We start from the raw sequence: 25486 nt of genomic DNA, 5'->3' as shown, positions 1-25486 counted from the left end.
GGCTGTCATGAAGACAAAACGTTCTCGGAATCCATGTTCCATCATCAGTGTCCTAAAAAGTATATAACCACTTTAATTAAAAAGAACATGAAGTTTAAATATTGACCAAAGGTTTAATACAAAATGTGTTTAATACTTACTAGGTGTACATGTTTTGAGCCACTAAATATCTGGGTAAAAACCCGTTAAAAGTTATGTGTTACAATTTAGTTTACATTATTTAGTATTATATTTTAGGATGTTAAAGTTATCAGTGGATATGATAACATGGCAACGTACGACTCCACATGAAGTTGCTGGTCATGAGACGAAGTGTCTACGAGGACTTGATGATAGCAACTGATTTGAATGACAAAATTGACATGTTAGGACGGAAGTCCGAACAAAGCAGTCAGTGTCTGTGTCTAAATATGACAGAAGCCATCAATATTTAAAAAATTGAATAAGTTAAAATAATTTAACAGTAGCAACCATCAATGCTGGTTATGCGGTTACAATAAAATAAGAGAATATTGTTGAAAACTCGCAAAATACATATTTTAAGATACACCCCACTTTACCACTCCCACCCCAATACATATTCAATTACTCGACTACCAAATTCTTCTCGTCAAGTGTATTTCGCTTAAAAACGAATCATGGTCGATTCCCGTCGCATTTATTTAAGCTTGGAATATTACCGGCACCATTCTGCAGTTGTAATATTTTAGTTGTAAGTTCTTACGGAGATAACCATATTTTCTTTGGATCCAACAAATATTTAAAAAAAATTTAATAAATTAATTCAAACTATTATTAAAATGAAATATTTGCTTCCGTTAAGTCTATCACACATTTTGACAACTGCTAATAGAGAAACCGTAGAATTGCTAATACATTTTATTAAAGATGTTAAAGTTTTCTTCTGTGAGTACCGTGCCCAAGCTTTAGGCGTGGGTAGCTTCCATGACGATTTTCTGATATCGTTCTCGATCTTGAGCGACATGTAATAATTCATCTGCTGATAAGCCAGTCCATTGACGAAGGTTTCGGAGCCATGAGTATTTCTTCCTACCAATTCCTCTTTTTCCGTCGATCTTTCCGTTGAGTATCAACTGCATTATCCTGTATCTGCTTCCTCTCATTATATGCCCCAGATATTCGAGTTTTCTCTTTTTTATCATCTTTATTAAGTCGCCTTCACCTTGACCTACTCTGTTCAAGACTTCTCTGTTTGAAATGTGTTGAACCAATGATATTCTGAGCATTCTACGATATTGTTCATCATGTTAACCTTCATAATCCAGGTTTCACATCCATACAGTAATACAGGATACACATAACATTTTAGGAACTTACTTCTCAGCTGTAAGCTCGGCTGAGAATTGCTCAGAATAGATCTAAGTTTCATAAATGCTCCTCTTGCAATTTCTATACGAGTTTTAATTTCTTCATCCGGTGTTAAAGTAGGAATATAAATTATTATAACTTTAGTGATTTATACATATATTTAGAAAAAAGTAACAAACAAGAACAAAAAAATATCTTTAAACACAAATAAAACATTCTGTGGCTGATGGACTTGTTTCCGAGCCATATCTTTCACACACACACACACACATGCACACACACACACACACATACACACACACACGCGCACAACCAACAAATATTTCATGTGGGAGATATATACTTTACAGCGATCAGAAAAACTTTAGGATACATATTTGATCTGTTTTTAATTGATCATCGAACAAATAAAACAACATTCTAGTAATATAAATATTAATTTATTTCATAAAATTCTAATGTAACAAATACGATATTGGTATGAAGATAATCGTGGTATAAATAACTTAGGTATTTGAATAATATTTTCTAACTATCTAAGTGATGACATGACACACAAATGGCCGAAATATCGTCAATATAAAATGATAATAAATCAAAAAGATAGAGAGAATCAAAACAATTATTATCACTACCACAATTTCAGTTTATAACGGCACTTTACCTTGACGTCACACTAGTGTATTGTTTAGGTTACGTGTATGTTTTACTGTCAAACAAAGTGTATTGCCTATATCCGCAGCAGTACATTTTAAATTCTTCGGAAACATTAAATTACAGTTTTTACACAGCCAGGCAACCTTAAACAGGATGTTTGACTATTACTTTGAAGGTATGAATTCGATTCCTCGGCAAAAATACATCAAATCATTAAAAATAACATCCCAAAAGTTACAAGGTGTAAAGTAATAAAATGAGCAAATTTGTTACAGTTACAAATTTTAAGTCCAACCAATAACTTTTTCGCCTGAGTAGGTACATGATTTCATATTTGAAACAGCTAAACATGATAACTTAAGATAATTCAGTTCTCAAAGAATCGTTAAGGTGTAGAGATATCTTACTACGGATGGATTTTGTTCAGTAAGTGCCGATTCAGTTCAGTGAGAATTGATTCATAACCATTTTTTTAACAGCTTCGATTATGGTTCCAGTGGCGGATCAGGTCACATTCACAACTCAACATTGGAATTTGATCCAGAATCAACATTAGAGATTGGCGTAATTTATGGTAGTTCTTCGATAGATATGTTAGTTCTAAAACCTTTGTTGGTCATTAATATCGAAAAATCCATATCTGTATATCCGTATAATTCATAGCAATCGGTACCGAGCAGAGAATCAGCACCACGGATCATACGAAGGAACAGAACGATTTGGTCCAACTCTACATACATTTATTTTATTTAGTCGGCGCAGTTGTCAATTAATTTTTTTTACTGTGCGATGTTTTTCTGCGTGTGTGTGCTGTTCAAATATATAAATGTGTAATTGTTGCATCTATGAATGTTAAATGTAAAAAATCGGTATATTTTAATGGTATGCTAGTAAGAATTGATTCTATTCAACAATCGATTCAGAATTCTGCGGGCAGCTGTTTTAACATCCATTCCAGTGACACAGAACACTAATGACCATTTAGAATTTGTATTTGTTGTTCTTCTTAACTGATATTGAAAAATTTCTCGACACATTTAGATCAGTTGCATTAAAAAAGCAGTAGACACTTTATTAAAATGGCACTATCAATTCCTAGCTCGCTTATCACGAAAGAAATGGCACCTAGCGAGCAAGTAGGCAAATCTAATGCAACAGCGATTAAATAGTAAATTTGTTATACAGTTAACTGAATCTCTTAAAAGATGAATATTTACTGATTTTACAGATCGATTTAAAAATCTACGCTGAGATCACCAAATCGTAGTTTTTGTATTTTTTGTACTGTTAGTATGTACTATTAATTTGGAACGGATTGTAGAAATCGGTTTTCCGCAGAGTCAATACCTCGTAATCAGATCCTACCAAGGAACGGAACCATTAGGTCGAACTTTACATAAATTTCTTTTATTTAGCCGGCGCGCTTTTCAATTACTTTTTATTGAGAAATTTTCTTCAATTGTAGCTTTTCGAGAGATTCCTGTTCTATCATCAAATATTTTAGTGGCTTTTAATACAGTTGTTGGATACTTTCAATATCCCGAAGAAGTTTTAATAAACTATTCAAAATATAAACACATAAATGAGCTTAAAATTGACAGACACGTGCGAGGTATAGGCAATTTTTTGCGATTTTACGTACGTCATAAACATGGCCCGCGTGACGTCATTGATACAATGTCTTAAAAAGAATTACTTAACGATATATGATTTGGCTAAATCAAAAAGGAGATTCAAGAAAACTGGGCATTTTTGGCGTTTATTAGCTTGATGTGTGATTTCAACCATCACCAACTTGGCACATAACTATGATAGTACCTGGCACACCCTAATTGAATCTATTATTAATGTTTTTATCTACAAACAATAACGAATATACTTAATCTCTAGACACGTATCCATAAAAACTATTGACTAAACCGAACTAGTTAAATCTCAAAATAAAATATAGATCTTTTTGATTCTCTATATCCATTCTATAATAAACTAGAAAATTCCCAAAATTCAGTTCCTCTCTTTTAGCGATTTAGAGACTGGGTCAGTGCATATTCTAAGTTTGTCTTTCCACTGTGAACGGGTAGTTATAATCTTTGATAAGTTGCTGCATCGTTCGCGCCTTTATTCTAGGAAACTGAAACTAAAAAAATACGTTAATATAAAAATGTAGACTTTTTTCTCGCGAATAAGCAAAAAAATACCCTGTTTGTGACACTGACCCGGCTAGACAAACGACAGTTGTTTTGAGCAGTATGGACCTCTATAACAAGAATCTATACCGCATCTATAAGGCTTCACTTTTTGCTGATAGGCGAAAAAAGCGAAAATTGACCGTTTTTAGACTTGAATTTGTTAATAACTAATTAAGTCCAAAATAATCGACTACAGAAAACATATAGGTTCTTGTTGTAGAGGTCCATACTACTTAAAACAACTATCATTTACCTGGCCTGGTCGGTGTCACGAGATAAATCTTATTTCCTTGAACTAATTATTCATGAAACTTGGATGTAATTAAAATTATGTCAATGGCACATTTACACCCCGTATAGTTGTGGGAATTTAAAAAAGCTTTCCTTTCCTTTTTTTTCGACCAAACTGTGTATGTATCAATTAAAAATAACAGGTTCTTTAAAATCGGCAAAAATATACAGGGTGCCCCAGTCAAAATTAAATAAGTTTGGGGGATTTCCGGTTAAACCGGTTGTAGGGTAGTAACAAAAACGATGGCATCTGATGCGTTATGTATAAATGTACTTGCATGCAAAGTTTCATGAATATCATCTTTTGGTTTCAAAGCTATTTACTTGGTTCCAAACTTTATCTCAACTCAGTATAAGTTATTTGTCAGTACTCAACAGACCTTTTATTTGGCCTTGGTATCAAGGCGACATCGAACTTTTCAATGGCAACGGTAAGTTCTGCCGAAGCTGCCTTAATTTGCTGAGGATTTGCCTGATTAAGGTCATCCAAACCAACTTGGGGTAGAATTAGAGTCGCCTATGTGCATGTGTTGTAGAGGCACTTAATGCCCAAATGCTCTCAGAGACGGAAGTGCGCCCATACCAATACTATAATCCCTGAGAGACAATGCTTAGGCAACACTTTTCTCCTCGTACCACGGATCCCGTGGATTGCAGCACAATTCTGACCGTATGATGTGTCAGCTGTAATGCAGATGTCTGATGATCTGTCTATTGATTTCACATGTATGATTATAATAAAAACATAACAAATCTAAACTTAAATTGTACAGTGGGACACACTTACCCTATCTTGGTTACTCGTAGTCAAAAATTTGGGATTAACTATAAACGGTACCCCATCGAGGCCCATGTGAGAAGGTCCATTCATTGTGTGTGTCGAATTCTGATGTTGTACGGGAGCTGGAGGTTTAGGGGCAGGTCTCGTAGGTCCTCCAGGTCCTATGGAAAAAAAATATATACTTCAGTAAGAGTGTGAAGTCAATGATGTGTGATACATTTTCACCTGTGTTTACCCGATTTTTTTAAGAAATAGTGCGTGTAAAATAATATAAGAACATAAACTATGCAGTACAGGAAACGGGATGTGAAACTCTAGGAGTGACCGAGGAAGGGAAGCATAGCTTTCTTATCGTCTAAACACGGATCGACGTTTTTTATTTTAATTCAATTCAGTTCGATTTAATTTTATTTTATATTTTACTTTATTAAGAAACACGCATGGGACTGCGTCTACTACTTCACGTAGTATGCTCGCGCGATCTGTCGTTACAGTGCGTTTCTTTTGTTTTTATTTTTTCTCGGCGCGATCCATTGCATCGATCAATCCAATCCGTTCGTAGCCTGAGATAAAAAAGCTATGCTTCCAAAATGTGGCAAATAGTGTCCTATAAGTTTTAGAAACATTTTATTGTATTAAAAACAAAGGACTATCAAAAATACCGGTTCTTTGACAACAGATAAGAAAAGGATTCTTGATCAAATTGAATGCGGCGTTACCGGTTGTTCAAAAAAGTTTAAAGAATAAGGTAGCATAAAATTAACTACAATTTTATCGTTATTTACACGCCCTGCATCGCTTACTTAATTTAGTATAGTGTCCAACATCTATAACAGGTAGTATCTATAAAACCCGTTACAGATGTTGGAGAAGGACCCGAGGATCGCTCGATGAGGTAGGAAAAGACGTAAAACATAAATACGTTCAAATTTGGAGAGTGAAGACCAAAAACTGAAGAGACAGGAAGGGAATTGTCAAAGTATACACCTAAGAGGCCTGCGTTAGCATTCTATATCTAGGGTGCTCGGTAAAAGAAGTCAATTTAATCAACTTTTCAGGAGAAGCAAAAAACGATAAATAATTTTGTTCTGAAACCATCACATTTATGGCTCGTATCTACTTTAGATTTTTTAAATGAAATGTTCATTTTATGGAGCTGTCTTTCATAGATAGGTCTAGAGACAGGTGATTCATTTTCTTCACAGTATAATTTTTACATTTTCTGAAGATTGAGATGGCATGGCAAATATTACTTTATTATTATTATTATATATTATTAAATTATTACTACACGGCTTCATTTTTAAGTCAGTTATAATTCAAACTCAGAATAGCTATCTATTTTATATGCATGTATTTTGCTTTGAATGCAGATTTTGATGAGATGTGCATACTTTACCTATACATTTCACACGGTATAATATTAACGAAAACATTGAAAGTGATAAGAAACGTAAGAAACGCAATGTAATAATATTAACGAAAACATTGAAAGTGATAAGAAACGTGAGAAACGCAATGTAATCAATACCCAAATTACAAATTAAATGAATCATATACATAATATCCTTTTTTCATAACTGCGTCAGTCTTTTCGCTAGTCAGCAATTTAACTGTACCTAATCAGTTAAGTGAAAAGTTTGGTTAGGTATACGCCGATCTAAACCAGATAAAAGGACTTCATTGGTTAAGTTCATCTCTAAAATGGATAAAATTGTCAGTATGAAAAAGATCACTATTTGACAGGGAACCACAGGTATAACATTTGACTTGTCTTTTTTATTCCAGCGGTAGATAATTTTTTTTATGTGATTTTAATAATTACAAAAATTTTCTCAAAAATTGACTTGTCTGCTTATGCCCGCCGACCACCTATACAAGATACCCCTTTATAGTCTTATTGAGCAAAAATAATATTTTGACCATTTTTGACTTATACTCGTTTTACCGAGCACCCTAGACATAATAATTTATTGAAGCGTCTTCGTATTTTAAGGATATCAAAATGTAAACTATCACAGAATGTTGTCGACATAAATAAGTAATATAATTTATCTCGTTTTGATTAAATGCCATATCTCTTATCTCAATTATAATTAAAACCAATAAAAATAAATAACTTATTTGATAAGAGCTATTGAATAATTTTTCGTAACACATTTTATGTGTCATAATATAAATATGTTATGTTTGCAATTTATTATTTAAAGATAAAATATGGAAGTTTGTCTTTAAATGAAATTTTTTAAGTTATTATAGAAAGTTGGAAAATACATTCTTTAGTTCTTCTTCTGACCTTGTTAATTAAGGCCACATCGTTTTGATATGGTATACACTGGTGTTTGTTGTACAGGGTGTCCAATTAAGTCGGCTTACTGCCAAAAGAAGCCACTTTTTCAACTTTTGCGAAATCTACGTTTTAAACTTTAATATGAAATGAAAAATCGTCTAAATTTAAAAATGATTTAATGACAAAAAATATTAAAGTTAATATTACTGCAAACGAAAAACTGTAAAAAAATTGTTAAATTTGGGAATGACTCCTGATTAGCCTAGGTTTGGAGTATGCATTTCTTAAGTCTATTTCGCTCAGATTAACAGGATCAACTATACCCGCTCAGAGCTGTGATCGTAACTGTACAACACAATGCCTCAATTGGATTTTAAATCTTTCAAGCATTTTATTTGTAACCAGTTAACTTATACTCCATTATTTGTGTTTTTTGTCCAACTTTTGAATATTACTTTTGACCGTACCTCTAAATCAAAAAAGTCCTATACTTAAGTTTTTTACAATATAAGGTTTTTGTTACCAGTTCTACAATTCCTTACCATACGGAAAATATTAAGCCAGTCGTGCATGGTGTAAACTTGAACATACTATTGCGACGCCTTATCAATAGCACTGTGCATGCTTTTTATCTTCATGAAGCTATGTCCACTGTCGAAGAATTTCTGTTATATCACAAATAAGTTGGAATTTTTTTGTGCCAAATAATAAGCAAGGCAGTAATATTTTGTTGAAAGTTTAGTCACAGCTGTGGAGAATTTATCGATATATCTTAATAGGCATGTACCAATTTCCAGGCTTCCTCTCTTTTATTTGTCTCGTTCCATGAAAAGCAGTGAGTTTTTGGGAATATGCTGACTCATATACCGTTAAGTTGCAAGTACAAATCTTACGCCTATAATACGTCGGACTTATATCACTACTTATAATCCGCTATTCGCTTTGAAGATCAAAAGTGCAGCACATAAAGTTACTCCTTTCATCGGCTCTTTCTTTATTTTCCATTTTGACCATGTAACAATTGTTCTTTCGTAATTCTCTTCCAATTGCTTACATTTCTCCAAATCAGCTGTCTTATATTTAACATATCTCTGACATTTATCTTTTTTACGAGTAAAAAGTATTTCATATACTCATTCTAAATACACAATTTGCAGTCAAGGTACTTCCTCTTCGTAGATTTTTTAGTATAGTCTGATTTCATAATAGGAAAGCTTTCAATATATTTTTTAATGACTTTTAAAGAAGAATCCATTTTATTGATGTAGGGCACATTTTTACCCCTTCTGTCATTGCCAATAAATAAACCTTCAACTTATTTACATATTATACAATGTGTTTTTATAAATAAAAGTCTCTACAGACTCTCATTCTATTATTAGCAAATTCGAGTAAATATCGTGTAGAATCTGCTCGTCGTTTCTTAAAATTTCCTGCTTTTGCTCTTCTTCGTTCAGGTACATGAAATTATATCTTTATAAATCATTATCTATGCACAATATCGTACTACGCTGAGAGCTAAGTACAGTCGTCACATGAAATGTGTGCAAAATAGTACAGCGAAAATTAGTACAGTGCTAACTGGCACTTGTCTTATTTTGGCAAATCTAGAATATTGTAAAAGATAAAATATTATTTTATTTTAACAGACATATCTGTTTTACCGCACATATCTATTTTTGACTGAATAAACGTGTCATCATTTAAGTTTTTTTTTGTTGAGCCGCTACATTTAAAATTTGTTTGGACTTGTCTGGTTTTGCCAGTATATGATTTGAGAATTTTCAAATACCAAGGCGTCCTTAACCCAGAATCGACAAAAAAGTGGAGTTAGCTTGTTTTGGCAGTAAGCCGACGATATGGGAAACTTTTTATTTTTAGTTTTATGAAAAAAAAAAATGGTTTATAAAAGTTCTGCATGTTCTAAAACCTAAAATACAATAAGAAAATATTAAATTTTTTCAGTCATATACGCAGTTTGCCAAAAAAATTATGAATTATGGATGTGGATATTGTTAACTCTTACATACAATTCATATCTTTTGACAAACCGCGTATAAGACTAAAAAAATTTAATATTTGATAATGGTATTATACGGTTTAGGTCATTCAGAACTTCTTATAAAGAATGCCTTTTTTCATAATATTAAAAATAAAAAAGTTTTTCATATGGTCCAATTAAGTCCGCACCAGTGCCGACTTTAATTGGATACCCTGTATAATTCCTGTTGTTCTTATTTTACTTTTTCTTACAATAACTTCTAAATATAATATCAAATAGTATTATTTGGAGAGGATTTCTTTGTTTCAGTCCGATATTAATTGAGAACTGTCTTGTCAACTGTCCTTCAGTTGTTACGTTACGTGTAGTATTTTCCAGTGTCGTATACACGAATCTTACCACTTTTTTTAGGTATATCGAGTTCTTTCGCCATAAATCTGTGTTCTGTTTATTTTATCATGCGCTTGTCAAAAACCTATAAATAACATGTAGGTCCAAACAGCGTACATCAGTGGAGGTATGCATTTGTTATAACACAAAAACTTGGCGTTTTGCCGTTCTGCCTCCTATAAATCCACTTTTGTATCACCCTGTCACGTTCTTGCTAAATAGCTCTAGCCCATTTCTTAAAATTATGGCTAAAACGTTGAAGGTTGTGCCTAAGAGGGAGATACCCTATAATTACTGTAGAAGTAAAGAGGCTATGCCTTTTTCCCCGTATTAAATCCCATAAGAAAACACTAAGGTTCATTCTGTTATTTTTACCGCTTTTTCTGATGGCAACGACTGATCGGATTCAGACGTATGAAGTCTCGTTGAAAAGTGTAGAAGTAAAAGAGCTGTATCGCTACGGCCTAGTTCCCCATGTGAAATCCCATAAGAAATCGTTAAAGTCCTTTCTGGTCATTTTTGACGATTTTCTAGTTTATGCGCAGCGGATTGGGACATATGAGGTCACGTTGGAAAGGACAGAGATTTGGGAATCTACTCATCTTCTTTTACAGATCAGGTCGCTATTTTTGCCTCTTCTTTCAGTTGTCTAGTTCTAGTTCTTTCACGGGTGGCTCAAGTTTTCTTCTTTCTATTTTAATTTTCAGCTCTTCTACTTTTAAGTCCTAAAGGTATTGATATATAGGATATGCAGCTAAGACCATATTTTATCTATTTTATCTAGAATAGGTTTAGAACAGCTAACGGGTCTAGGACAACTTAAATCAGATATAGAACAGTTTATGACAGTCCTAGAAAAGCTTAAAAAGGTATTAACAATGTTTTACTGAACAATGAAGTTGTTCTAGACCTATTCTAAGCTATTCAAATACAGTTCCAATCTATTCTATACTTTTTCTTAGCTTTACACCCCGTAATCAGTTATCGTATGGACTTGAGAGGAGAAAAGTTGAATATGAAAGAAAGGCTTGAGGGACACGTGAAAAATAAGACAATTAGATACTGACGAAGACAATTAGATACTGATAGGTAAATGAATATGACTAGACTCCCCGAGCTTTCCCCTGTCCAACGACACCTCATACGTCTCAATTTGATCAGAATTGCACCTCACAGCAGAAAAAGCCTCAAAAATAACCAGAACGGGTGTTTCTTATGAGATTTAACATGCGGAAATTGACCGTAGCGGTTTAGCACTTTTACTTGCAAACTCTTCTATAATATTTTTTGAATATTGGAGATATAACTCCTCATTTCCATCTATCTGGCATTTGTTCCTCTCGGCACAAATTCCGAATCAGATTTGTGACCACCTTAAGTAAAGAGATGGCTCTTCTTATTTTAGGAACTCGATCGGAAAACTACTCTCGTCACTTTTTAGATGTTTTATGATTACGTTTATTTCTAGCTCAGTTGTTTCTGGAACATTTATACTCTACATATTGTCTTGAAAGTTGTTCTTAAATTCGAATAGGTCTTCAAAATATTGAGCCTATAGTTCAGTCCACTCATTTACTTCCCCAACAAGGTTCCTCTTGTTTACGAATTTCTTATCATTGCCCTTTTTTGTTTCTTAGTGGAAGTTTTATCCCTTTATTTTTATAGTCTTCCAAATCTTTTAAATTTTCATCCAGATGCTTTCTGCATGTTTCTTTTATTAAAGTCTTTTTTTCGTTGTAGAAGTTTGCGTTTTCTACTATCCTACTAACAAAAGTTTTAATCTAGCTTCGTCTTTTTTATGGCAAACTTTCTTACATTCTTCATCGTACATGGACATCGGTCCATGTCCACATTTGAGAAAGCGCCTTTGTTTCCCTATTTATTTGTTCGACATGATAAACACTGGCAACACTGTATGGTTCTCCAAAGGCCAGAAACAAGCAAACTAGTATTAGCTTAGTGAAAAAAGTTCAGGATTTTGAATTCTCCAGGTATCTGATGGGTTTTTTAGTTAATATTAAATACCCGTAGCAAGAAAACCTATTCGCTCCCTGCAAAGATTTCGGCGTACTTTTTTAAATATTAACAATATTAAGTGTGAAAAATGTAACTTTTTTCACGATTTAAAATAATTGAAATACAATGTTATTAATGTTAAATATGACATGTTATAGCAGTTGTAAAATTATTTTGTTGCCTCGAAAGGAGCAAATTAAGGCAAAATTGTTATAAAATAAAAATCATACATTATAGAAAATAAATTTCTTCAACCCCTCGACTCTTTAGCGTACTCTCAACCGAGAGTGTTACGAAGTTGGTTTCTCGTTGGATCCCTCATTTGTCCACAAAAGAATAAAAAGCGGTTCGCATCAATTGGTGTCGAAAAACATTGGAACGGTTCAACAAAGAAAGCTCAAAAAACATTTATAGCATTGTTAGTGGCGATAAGTCTTGGATTTATTCCTACAAACCGGAAAATAAATGCCAATCCGCTCTGTCGGTGTTTCACGATAAGGAAAAACCAACAAAGGTAATCCGTTCTCGAAGTGTGTCAAACTAAATGGTTGTAACTGTTTTGTCAAATTCTGGTCATGTGACAAAAATTGCTTTAGAAGATCGAATAACGGTTACTTCTGATTGGTATATAACCGTTTGTTTACCAGAAGTTATCGCGAAGCTTCGACAAAGCAACACACAACAGCGAATCATCCTACATCAGAACAATGCAAGTGCTCACACTGCCCAAAAGATAATACAGCTTTTGGAGCTCCAAAACATTGAATTGTTAAACCATCCACCGTACAGCCACGATGTAAGTCCCAACGACTTCTTCAAGTTCCCAAAGATCAAGAATGCAATGCGTGGGCACCGATTTCGCAGGTGTCAACTGAAGACTGGAAAAGAAATAAAGTACCTACTTTAAGTCTATATATTTTTGTCTTTATGGCTATATGCGGAACTAAAAAGACAACCCTCGTAATAGTGTAAAACATACCTGTCAAGTTTTTCAAGAAAAAAAAGACCGTAAAAAGTAAAATGTGCAATATTTTTGTCTGCGAGTGTATTAAAATACAGGAACAACTTTTGCTCAATTAAAAAAACTCCGAAATTATCAAATGACCTTTATAATCAAATATTTTCACCTCCCAATTCCTTTGATGTTTAATCCAGGGCACAGCTGGATACACTCATTAAAATTGCTTCATTGTTTATAAACATACTTTTTATATTGATAATAAAAATCCATATTTTGGATACGGTTTAGATAATTCTATTAAAAATAATTTTTCATTTGTGTTTATTTTAAAACTATTTTATTTTAAAATAGAAATATCACTAGTAAAAGGTAAATAGTTAACGACAAAAGTGAAAAAGCGACTTCTGTGGGTCTCTAAACTGTTTGGAAGAATGACATACCCAATACAAAAGCGGTTATTATTATAAGGAGTCAGTCTTAAGCTTTAGAATGTAAAATCAATTGTACGAGTAGTAAATTAATAGTGTAAATAAATCGAATTGCGTTACGATACCAAACTTAAAATATTAGGAGAAATTATAAGAATATATTTTAGCATTTACATAAGATTTAGACTTACCTCCTGGAAGAACTGAAGGATACGCTCCTGGACGTAAAATTTCATAATCGTGATCTGTGTTTGCTAAAGGTGGATAAACGGGTACTCCTGTAGGTATTACGTTTGGCTTTGGCGGTCGCTCGGGTGGAAATTGGTCGTTTGAGTTCGCTTGCGAATCTTGAACGTTACCCATCTTGTAGCAAAGTGTCACTCCGTTTAATTCGCTAAAGAGAAAATGTTTATAAAGCTATATAAATTCGGACAAATAAAAATATTGCTGATCGATATATGTTAACATTTTAAAGCGTTTATATTTTATGCACCTGAAAGTAGATAGGAGATGAGAGAGGTCAGGTAGTGTACGCTGTATCTAAAATTCACCGACATTTGACACCATTAATTAGCTTTTTCTTTTCTAGACCTGTTATTTCAGGCTATCTATGTGAATACCTGCGTCCCGCCACTTGTGCAAACCACTAATAATGTTTTTTCCTACCTAGACAGAAAACAGCTGACTAATGGTGTTAAATTTCGTTGAAATGCAGCTGTTCGCACAGCTCCAGACGGGAAAAGCTTATTACTATTTTATTGGGGATAAGCCACAATTGAAGGTTAAAGTAAGTTTATCTATTGACGTTTCAATTTCCACTTCGGAAATCGGAGAACGATTTCCGAAGTGAAAATTGAAACGTCAATAAACTTACTTTAACCTTCAATTGTGGCGTATTCCCAATAAAATAGCAATCACTTTAAAATGCCAGAAGAAAATAGCTTCAGAACAATATTGGCAAAAGCTTAGTCACGATGTCAAATTTTTCTTAGTCAGCGTACACCTCTGGATCTCTCTCACTGTCTATCGACTCTTGAGTAAGTATATATGAGGACTTACCCTGCAAATGAAAATCCAGACGGCGCCTTTTTCAATCTACTACAAATAATAATGTCTGTAACAGCAGTCTTTATGTCTTTTCTATTCACTAATCTATAACAAATTTGTTTCTTTTTCCAAGCTTTTTGTTCACTGTCGGCAGTTTTGTTCAATAGGCTAAAACCTTTCGGGGGATTTGCCTTGTCGCCAAGAACTAATATTTCTTGCACCACAAAATTTGGCAAACCTGAAAAGTCCACGACATCAGCAACAGTAGTCAATTAAAATGTTAAACACGGATTTTATTTTTAAATAACATTTGGAAGTCAAAGTATTTTATTATTCCACATAAACTCCTCTTCATTGAAACAAAATGTTTGACCTTTTCGACTTTTTTTCAGTTGATGAAAAAGATAATGGTTAGACAGAGGCAAGTTAAAACTAATCTAATAATAAAATTTATAATACAATACATCAAAATGATAAATATAGGATCATCTATAAAATACCATGTGAATGCAACAATTTCTATGTGGGAGAAACCACAAGACCACTAAGTGTCAGGATAAACGAGCACGAAACATACATAAAAATAAAGACTTCAATTAATCACATATGCAAACATGCCTGTTTTGGCATGTTTGCATATTCATTGGCATTAATCACATATGCGTAAACTCAATGTATCCAGGTAAAGTGTTAACGGGATATGCTATGTACGTCATCTTTTTAAAATTCCCTTATCAGTTAATCCCCAGTCGGAACTCATCTTAACTCAGGAAACATATTAGATTATTATATAATTCTATATTATATCATATTTGATATTCTTATATTACGCCATGTCTCGTCTCGTAAAAATACAAAGAAAGTGTTAACCCAAGCATAATTAGATGAAATTCTAAATAATATGACAGATATTGAAAACGAAACGAGCAAGATATGTCAGATGAGGAGGACGTATTTTACGAAAACGTTGAAGATGCATTCATTGGCAAGAATAAAACAGGTAAGTGGTATAAAACTTCTTTTGCCACGTCAAAGACAAAGGACGAAAACATAATAAAAGTACCACCGGGATTAAAAGGAACTGCACGTCAAATAAAAATAGAATTTAATTGATTGCGTTTTTTACTATTATCAATATTGATATGGTTGATAAAATCCTAATTTTTACTAATTTATATAAAAATGAACATAGAAATAAAAAACAATATTTGAGAGATAGAGATTACAGGAATGTGGACAGGAGTGACTTGTTGACCTTCTTCGGACTCCTCGGACATAAAGCACGGCAATCACACAAATGTGATCAAACTTTGAGAAAGAGATGGCCTAGGGTTTGAAATTGTTTAGGCAGTTAAGAGTTATAAACGTTTCCTATTCATTGCACGTTCATTGAGACTTGATGATAAACACACAAGGGGTGATACATAGAAAATAGACAAGCTGTCGGTCATAGATCGTTTTTTGATAAATTTATAAAAAAATATCAAAAAGTATACAACAATTGATGAAATGCTTCATTTAGAGATAGGTGTAGCTAACAAACCTGCTAAGTACGGGATAAAAATATATGCGTTATGTGATGCTCGAACATTTTATACCGCTAATTTAGAGATATATTGCGGTCAGCAGCCAAGTGGCCCATACGACGTACCAAATTCGGCCTTTGACGTTGTAAAATGTCTAATAGAGTCCATAGAAATGACGGGAAGAAACATAACAACCGATAATTTTTATACCGGCATTCCGTTAGCTAGATATTTGTTGGAGAAGAAAGTTACTTTGCTTGGGACGCTGAAGAAAAATATGAGAGAAATTCCTCAAGAATTTCTTACACATAATCCAAGAGCAGTTCTATCTAGCACATTTGGATTTCAAAAAAATTATATGATTACCTCTTATGTGTCCCGTAAAATTAAGTCAGTCAACCAACATAAGGAGGTGTTGATACTTAAAGAAATTCGTGTACCTCCGACAATAAATGCCGGCGGGACCCAGACCTGACCTTTCGGCATACGACCTTTAGCTAGCTACTAACCCCTACGAGTCTGACACCATTTAAGGGTGACGTGTTGCAATAAGGATCGCAGGGCTCCACCCTCCCCGTATTACCTGTGTTGCGGTACAAACACCCGTCCGTTAACCCCCCGGGGGGCGTAAAGATAAATACAGGTCGAGCCTCGACCTCGCACCTGGACAGGTAGCCGCCGAGGAGCTCTCCTCTTCCACTCTTTAAGTCTCCCAAGGTTGGTACGTGCCGTAACCCTACGCCCTTAATGGGGAAAGGGTGTATGAGTCACGCAGCACGTTCAACCTCACCTTGGTTCTGTCGAATGAGAGTAGAGTGGTCCCACGAGAGGCTCGACTCGGGTACTAGAAGTGTAGATCAGTGACCGTAATGCCGAAGCGCCCTGCGTGCATTTCTATAAACCCGACACCTCGAACGACGGCTCTCCACCTCTGCATTCCTTCCCATTAGTCGTATCTTACGACAGACAGCGATAACTTGCCCCGGCTGTATTCTCATCTCCGCGTGCCGGACGTAGAGGTGTTTATACTGTGGATAAATTATGAACATCATACAGTGTTTCAGAAATAACGAAAAGATGGTCGTGTGTCATATTCTATAATTTAATAAATATTGGCGGTCTTCTTCTTCTTCTTCACGTGCCACCTCCTCTAAGAAGGTTGGCAACCATCATGGCAATTCGCACTTTCGACGCCGCTGCTCTAAAGAGGTCAGCAGAAGTGCAGTTAAACCAAGCTCTCAAATTATTCAACCAGGAGATGCGTCTTCTTCCGCGACTCCTTCTACCCTGTATTCTTCCTTGAATTATTAATTGCAATAAGTTATAACGCTCGCCCCTCATGACATCTCCCAGATATTGCAGTTTTGTGACTTTAATTGTATTTAAAACCTCTTTATCTTTTCCCATTCTTCTTAACACCTCGACATTCGTGACTCTATCCACCCAACTTATTCTTAATATCCTTCTGTAGGTCCATAACTCGAAGGCTTCCAATCTGTCCGAAACATCTCTTTAAAGTCCAAGCCTCCAACCAATAAAATAATACGAAGAACACGTAGTATCTCAGAACACTAAAGAAATTGAAATGTCCCTGCTGCAGAGTACTTTTTCAGTTTGTTGAAAGAATTCCTTGCCTGTCCTATTCTTGCCTTAATCTCTTCTGTGTACTCATTATTTTCGTTAATTATTGTACCCAGATATTTATATTTTTCAACTTTTTTAATTTGTTCTCCATGTATTGTTATGTTTTCTTGGAGCTGTTGGGCTTTTGTAATTACCATAAATTGTGTCTTTTTGTGTTTAGGGACAGTCCGTTTTCTTCACTGACTTCTACCACTCTGTCAACAATTTGTTGTAAATCCTCAAGACATTTCGTTAATAAAATAGTGTCGTCGGCAAACCGTATATTATTAATTGGTCGGCCATTTACTTTTATTCCCATAGTTACTTCTTCTAGTGCTTCCTGGATTATTTCCTCTGAATACAAATTAAACAAAGTAGGAGACAGGACACAGCCCTGCCTGACACCCCTCTCAATCTGTATTTCATTTGAAAAGACGTTGTTATCTTTTACCACAGCGATCTGATTATAATAGACAGCGCTAATGATCCTGATGTCTCTCATATCTAAGTTTTTCTTTTCAAGTAATTCGATAAGACGGTTATGTCTGACCTTATCGAAGGCTTTGTTGTAATCCAAGAAACACATATATACTGGCTGATTAACATCCATGCACCTATATTGGCGGTATAAATGCTTTTATCCTACATTCTGCTGCAAATTCTGGAAAATCACTCAAAAAGAGACATTCAGCCCTATTCTGTAACTACAAATCGAATAGAAATGATGCAAATCGAATAGAGGTCAGCAAGTCGGATCGGAATTGTAGGAATCGGTATTCTGTAACTCATCTCGACCTCTACTATCGGAATGTTATGTAGAAATTGATTTCGACTAGACAAGCTCTGTCGAGATCAAGTTTCGACATCGAAATTGGTCTTGACGTTTGTTTTGACATTTATTTGTTGACTTTTTTAGTCTGACATTTTTTAGTCTGTGGTGTTATTTATTTAGATAAAGTTTACTAAACAATTTAAGAAGTACTAGCTAGACTCAATTTAGAAAAAGAACTATTGAGAACAGTCAAAAGAAGAAAAACCAGTTATTTAGGGCATTTGTTGCGCAACGAGAAATACTACATCCCTCAGTTGATAATAAAAGGCAAAATAGAAGGAAAGCGAGGAATTGGAAGAAAAAAATTGTCCTGGTTACGTAATATCAGAAACTGGACAGGACTTGGATTTGAGGAACTCTTAAGAACAGCTGAAGATAGACAAACGTTTGCCACCATAACCGCTAACCTCCATTGATGGAGACGGCACTTGAAGAAGAAGAAACAATTTAACTGCTCAGCAGATGTCTTTTTCTTTGGTGTTCCGCTTGCCATTTTGTATTCTTGTAACGAACTTTTTAAACTTAACCAAAACAAAACTACTTGAAGACAAGCTTGAAATATAATCTTCTTTTTTGATGAATTTTCTAGCGCGCACTAGCCTTTCCAGTAACATAACGTCACAGAACACTTATTTCTCTTTTTAGTGCGTGGTTGCCACCAACTTCTGAGCGCGTCAAGTAGAAGTTGGCGTTTTCGATTTACACCGTTTACGATGCTGCAATTATTACAGTGAAAAAATTAAGTCGTATACGTCTAGGAAATGTACAAAATGTAGTGCATTCACGTGTAAACGACATTCTAAATCTAATATTGCATGTACACATTGTAATAATCAAATAAATTAAAGTTTTTTTCTACAACTTATTTAAGTTTGTTAAATTAATAAACCTTGTCTATTTTTTGATAAAATAAATAACGATACAGTTAATCGATATTTAAAAAAGTGTCGAAAATAATAAGGAACTATATGGCAGCAAATTGCTGCCGCGTGTCCGATGTAATTATTTAGGCGCGCCCGGACGAAGGTTAACGAAGAAAAATGTGTAGCAAATTCTGGTTTTCAATACTAAAAGAAATCAGCAACAAGAATATATTACCATTAACGGATTAATACAAAGTAGGAGACATATTATCTATAATTATACATAATGCATATACAACACACAATATATAAACATATAATATATAAACACACAATACACACACAACAAATAATATAAAAACAAAAAAATAATGAGGATTTAATATCCTAAGAGCAAAAACACCACACTCAGATTTTTTCAAAAGTATGGCTATTGCCTAGAAGATCGAGCCCACGTAAGTCAACCGTCAGTTTTGAAAAACATAACCCACTTAACAACATTTTGGTTATACTTTTCACAAAATTTTGAAAATAATCTTTTTTGAAAACGTTTTCTGGAGTGGAAATCGAAACATCAAACATCAGTTAAAAATGTAATTTTCATAACAATCGATTGTGTCTTAATCCCATTTAAACTAATATTTAACTTGGACATGTCACAAGAAAACAGTTTCAGAATTAAAAAAGGTAAAAGAAATAATAAATTAGACTTACTCACAACCAATTTAATTTAACTATCCAGACGACCGATTTCGCTTTCTACAATATGCAAAGCATATAAAGCGGTATGTAAGTAATGTTTTATTTATTTGTTCATTTATTAATTTATTACAGTTTAATAGACTATTTTACCAATTTGTGGGTCTTACCTTGTCTGCTTAAACATTTTATTCATTTTGAAAAACTACAGACATGTAATATTGGCATAATTACTGTAATTTATATAATTTATATCATCTATCTTTGTTTATCTTTATTAGACAACACGCTAATATGGGTTTATTATTCCAGCTTTTATTTAACTTTGTATCGAGACCTGAAGATGCTTTGCATATTGTAGAAAGCGAAACCGGTCGTCTGGATAGTTAAATTAAATTGATTGTGAGTAAGTCTAATTTATTATTTCTTTTACCTTTTGAAATGGACTCACACAAGCAACACATTCATAGTTTCAGAATTATTGATCTTTATATATATTTTTTAATTATTTGACAATATTTACATTTAAAAACTTACCTTCAGTTTTCGATAAGCATAGATATCGTGCGGAACTACTCTTAAAAATTGAGCTTTCTCTTAAGTCAGCATCAGAGTCTTGATCGTAGGTTTTATTGATAGCAAAAAACCCTCTGGGACACTTGTCTAAATTTTCTATGATCTGAAATAAAATGTACAGTTACGTAATTCAAGTAAACATTTTTGTTGCAACAGTAGACTACATCGGAATATGCAATATAACGAATAAATAGGCGAGCTGCACATATACAAACCATTGCTAAGAAATGACAAAGTGTGACCATTAGTCTATTGAAAAGTTAGTCTGAGAGAGGACGCAATTTAGTATAAGCTTAAGTTCAAGTGTGTGGGGCAGCCACGCTTGTCCCCCGGCCGCCATCTTGGAAAAATTGGAGCAAGGTGTTTCGCGCTGTATCTCGTAAATTAGCAGCTCTACAGAAAATTGTATAAAACATTATTTGTAACAAATTAAATTTTCTACAAGTAGCGAGTAATTTAGTAACTAAAATACACACTACTGACCCAAAATCGTTCGAGTATAGTTCACAAGTAAGTTGTGTTTTGTAAGATGAACATCCTACCATGCAATAAAGTAAATAAACTGATTAAACTAATCGTAACGGCTATTTTCAAAGGATTCGATGAGGAAATTTGTGTAATTAATAAAAAGAAGCTATGGATAAGAAAATGGATCCATAGAAGAGATAAACTAGGAGCTACCAATTGCATTCTAAAGACATAAAGATTGGAAGATCCCAAAGAATACTGGACAACTAATGAACTCAACTAATTCGAGGAGTTCGGGACTTGTTTTGCCGGCGAGCCAGTGAGCACTGACGCATGGTGGGAGGTGGTGCTACTCGCCTGAAAAATATAAAATAAAATGGACCGACTCGACTAAATTACTTACTAATCTACTGGACTAAATTTTTGTTGTTCAGACACGTTTAGTTACTAAATTACTCGCTACTGGACTAAAATTCTAGCATAGTGCGAACCTGGGTTTACTTTTTATCGTAAATTGAAAATAAAAAAGTTATAAACAAGATAACTAAACATTTATAACAAATTTTCTTTTTGGTTTTATAACTTTTTTTCTGGTCATTTTACAATAAAGCAATCAAAGCAATATTATAGAGGGTTTTCCATAGAGTAATTTTCACTGCAAATTGTTAAATTTCATTTCTCTGAATTTTACAGTGCTCTGAAGTTGATCAGGTTTTTGAATACTCGCAATCTTGGAATAAGAGGTGCAAAGGGTTTTCGCAATGTATCTCATAAAATAGCAACACTACAGAATTGTATTAAACATTAGTTGTATCAAATTAAGTTGTCTACAACTTTATTCCTACTACTTTTAATCGTAAAATGGAAAATATAATATAAAAGTTATAAACAAATTTAATTTTCTTAAATAAAATGACATTAGATCAATATTATAGGAGATTTTTCAAAGAATAATTTTCCCTACAAATTTGTTTAATTTTAAAAATTTCTCTGTATTTAAAAAAGGAAAAATGGAAAATAAAAAAGTTATTAACAAAAATAACTAAAAATTTTAATTCTTAAAGAATTGCTATAGGGCTAGGGAAAGATATTTACATACAAACGACGTGATTATTGCTGATCTAACATAAGAATATTTTGAAACCACAGAAAAACAGTCCTAGAAAATAGGCATAAATTATTAGAAGAGTTTTTATCACTTTATTAACCTTGAAAGAGACTATGTTGATGAACAGTCTTGAATTTTCTATAATTGTTGTACTATTAGTAAGCTTTGGTATTTATAAAGTTCATTATGATACAAGCATAAAATGTATATAAACTAAATGCATAAAAATATATCAGAGAAATATTTATATCTTTTGATGTGGAATATTTAGTGTGGTTATTGGTATCTTGGATCGGCTCTTTGATGGTTGTAATCCAAGTGCCAAGGAATTTTCTTTTCTTAAGAGTAAATTGTTTTTTCAGAAATGTTGGTTTCTACTGCCACTGTTTGTATTATTTTTGAAAGTCAATCATATCCTTGATTTACACGATAATTCACCATGTTGACTAAGATTTGTTTTTCCCCTAATGACAATGCCTTCCCCTGGGGATGTTTCAGAGTACTGTTCTCCATTAATAAATTCAATCGTTATAACACAAAAAACCACAATAATAACTATAGTAGATATGGACTTCAACAAATCAAATGAACTAACTAACAATTAATGAACTTCAATTTATCAAATAAACTAACTAAAATTAATTTCAAGTTTAGAATTTATACTAAATTTTAATGAGGGTGTAAACACATTAAAATTACATTAATTTCAGGTTGAGAAATGGTTGTTAAGGTTAACAAAAAACTGCAATTAGGATCCAAATTTTCCAAATAAGCAATGAGTTACTCAGTATAATGTTATCAGTAATAATTATAAACTTATTTGATATTCTTTGTTATAATTTAATTTAGGCGAACTGACCATCAACAATTATAATTTATTTATTCTTAACTGTAGGACAATATAAAACTTTATTTAAACTTGACTGACAATCTATTTTATATTTTTCTTGACATTACTTCAGAACTGTCTATACTGTCAATACATAAATTAACAACCATAGAACAACACCCACTTTTAATGTTGGATATTCTAACATTCTTTACCAAAAAAAGTTATTATGCATATTGATTATAAAATTGCTGATTACTTTTCGAAAATGACTATCACTCACAAAAACCAATGAAAAATATTGTTTTACTACAATGCTATTAACTGTAACGGGTTAGTTTTAAATTACCATTTTTAGGGCCTCACATTTTTAGGACCCTGGTAATGTTCAATTAAAAATTATTTTGAAGAAAATCGGCATAGCCGCGCTAAAAACTCCCATAAGGATTGCATTGCTGTATGTTTGTGTACTGTAAAGTCAAGGAGGGAAAGACTATAGCTGATTTTAGAGAAGCTATAATAGGATCTCTCATATAAATAGAATTGGCAGTTGATTGCAGACTTTTGGTAAAACAACAAACAAAAGGAAAACAAGCACTAAAAACAGAAGTTACAGAACAACATTTTTTAGAAGAGATACCTTTGCCTGAAAATTACCACAAACTTCATTTATTGAAATGTAGACAGTGTACAAGATAGAAGGAACAAATAGAAACAAGCTATAGATATGAAGTATGTGCAGATAAACCTCCATTATGTCCTGCACCATATTTTCAACTTTGCCATTCGTGATTAATATAATAATCTACTCTATATCCATACATATTTGTTACTATAAATAAAAGCAGTTCTTGCTAATACAAAGATGTTTATTGATGTATGGGTCAAAAACTGTGATAAATAATGTTTATAATGTGACACTGACATCTGTAGCCGCTGACTTTTTCCTTCTATTTTCCCTTTATTTACCTATCTCTGAACCCACTGGTGTATATATTTTTTTATATGTGTGCAGTATTAATACAAATCTGCATGGGCCATATCAGGACATCCATCATATTTAGCAGTGTCACTCACACATATTATGATTATTCTGACATCTAGAGATGGTGTTGCAATGAATAAAGAAAATTTATAATCATTGATCAATATTGAATAGATAAATCCATAGCTTACATATTATAAAAGTATATGGTAATTTCCTAAAATTATATCTGACACTGGTGGTTCCCCTAAAATAGGCCCTTATCTAATACAATCTGTTTTGGTTCTCCACTACATTTATTATATAAAGGTTAATATGCAATTATGAAGTTTTAATTTTATTATTTTAAAAATCCCCATTCCCTTCAGAATTCAACTGTAGTGAAATCTTATGATTTCTAATGATTTATTTCTCCAGATCTCAGGTCTCAGGATTTCTTTTTGAATTCATGTGGCATCACTGATTGTAGTCCCCAAAATGAACATGGCAAGTTACTATAACTATAGTTACCAATTTGTCCATTATAAAGTACTGCTATTAATTTAGTAATAAATACTTTATGGAAAGTGTTAAATATCTATTAGTTAAAAAATAACACACTAAGTGAATTATAAAACAAAATATACTAAAATATATGTACAAGGAAATAAGTGATTATAAGCAATTTGCGGTAAAATAATGATGTAAAATAACAAATAAGATTTTAGTTTTTTCAATTATTAGTTATTATTCACACAAAAAATTGCAAATGACTACAATTACAATTACTTTGTACAAGTTTGTTTATAAGAGGAAACCATATTAGAAGTGAGTAGGTACAAGTTTAAATCAAAAACTTACTTGTATTGCAGTAATCGGTCTATCGTCGGGTAAATAATTTAGAATCTTATGCTGGACAGACGATTTTAACATTGTATTCAGTCTTTTTATATGTCTAAAAATAAAAGAAATGTTGACAATCCAAAGTCGTTTGCAGACAATAAATCTGTTAGCATCTGCTTGAACATCTCATACAGCTTGTTGAAATCCTCTAATTTCTTTATTACTATTAATAAAGGATTAGTCACTCTTTTACACAAGAATTCTTCTGGTATTACCACTAAACAATCAGTTAAAACTTGTAACCTACCTTCAGGCAGAACGTTGACCTTCGAGAATCGCTATGGATCAGGTAGAAACTAACTTACTACCCCAACTAACATGTTTGAAAAATATTTCTCTGATAAACTTCAATTTTATCAATTTATTAGCACTTATCTCATTGTTTACTAATCGAAATGATAAATATAGATACAGCTCTAACAAAAGAATAACGCATACAATATAACTTAGCTTTAGAACTTACTGTATTTATAAAAAATGTACTCACCTCTACCACAGCGCATAAAGTGCGTTCATGATCAAAATGTACCGAAAGAGATTAAACAATTATTGATTTTTTATATAAATGATTGCAACTTATAAATACAGAATAATTTTCACGTGTAAACACTAGTATATCACCAAACATTGATAACAACTACAATTAACATAATTTAAGACTACATCACACAAGAACACAACTGACAGGTAACGGTAACGAATTTGGAATTTGGA

At 33.1% G+C, this 25486-nt stretch overlaps 1 protein-coding gene across 2 annotated transcripts; it reads right to left on the bottom strand.

The window, feature by feature from the left end:
- Window positions 1-1747: 1747 nt before the first annotated feature.
- Window positions 1748-25486, bottom strand: Mvb12 (multivesicular body subunit 12-like Mvb12). 2 transcript variants are annotated; one of them, XM_072537157.1, is made up of 7 exons: window positions 25260-25486; window positions 24731-24824; window positions 20462-20603; window positions 14394-14619; window positions 13526-13728; window positions 5254-5408; window positions 1748-4123 (listed from the first exon to the last, which is right to left on the bottom strand). In XM_072537157.1, the coding sequence occupies exons 2-7, from the start codon at window positions 24800-24802 to the stop codon at window positions 4037-4039; spliced, it is 885 nt and encodes a 294-aa protein (XP_072393258.1). In that variant the 5' UTR covers window positions 24803-24824; window positions 25260-25486; the 3' UTR covers window positions 1748-4036. The 2 variants fall into 2 exon arrangements, with proteins under 2 accessions (XP_072393258.1, XP_072393257.1); XM_072537156.1 differs by lacking the exon at window positions 25260-25486 and adding an exon at window positions 25020-25202.

This window comes from Diabrotica undecimpunctata, chromosome 7, assembly GCF_040954645.1.
Source record: "Diabrotica undecimpunctata isolate CICGRU chromosome 7, icDiaUnde3, whole genome shotgun sequence".
Lineage (NCBI taxonomy): Eukaryota > Metazoa > Arthropoda > Insecta > Coleoptera > Chrysomelidae > Diabrotica > Diabrotica undecimpunctata.
The sequence above is the reverse complement of the archived record's forward strand: the minus strand, read 5'-3'. Positions and strand labels throughout refer to the sequence as shown.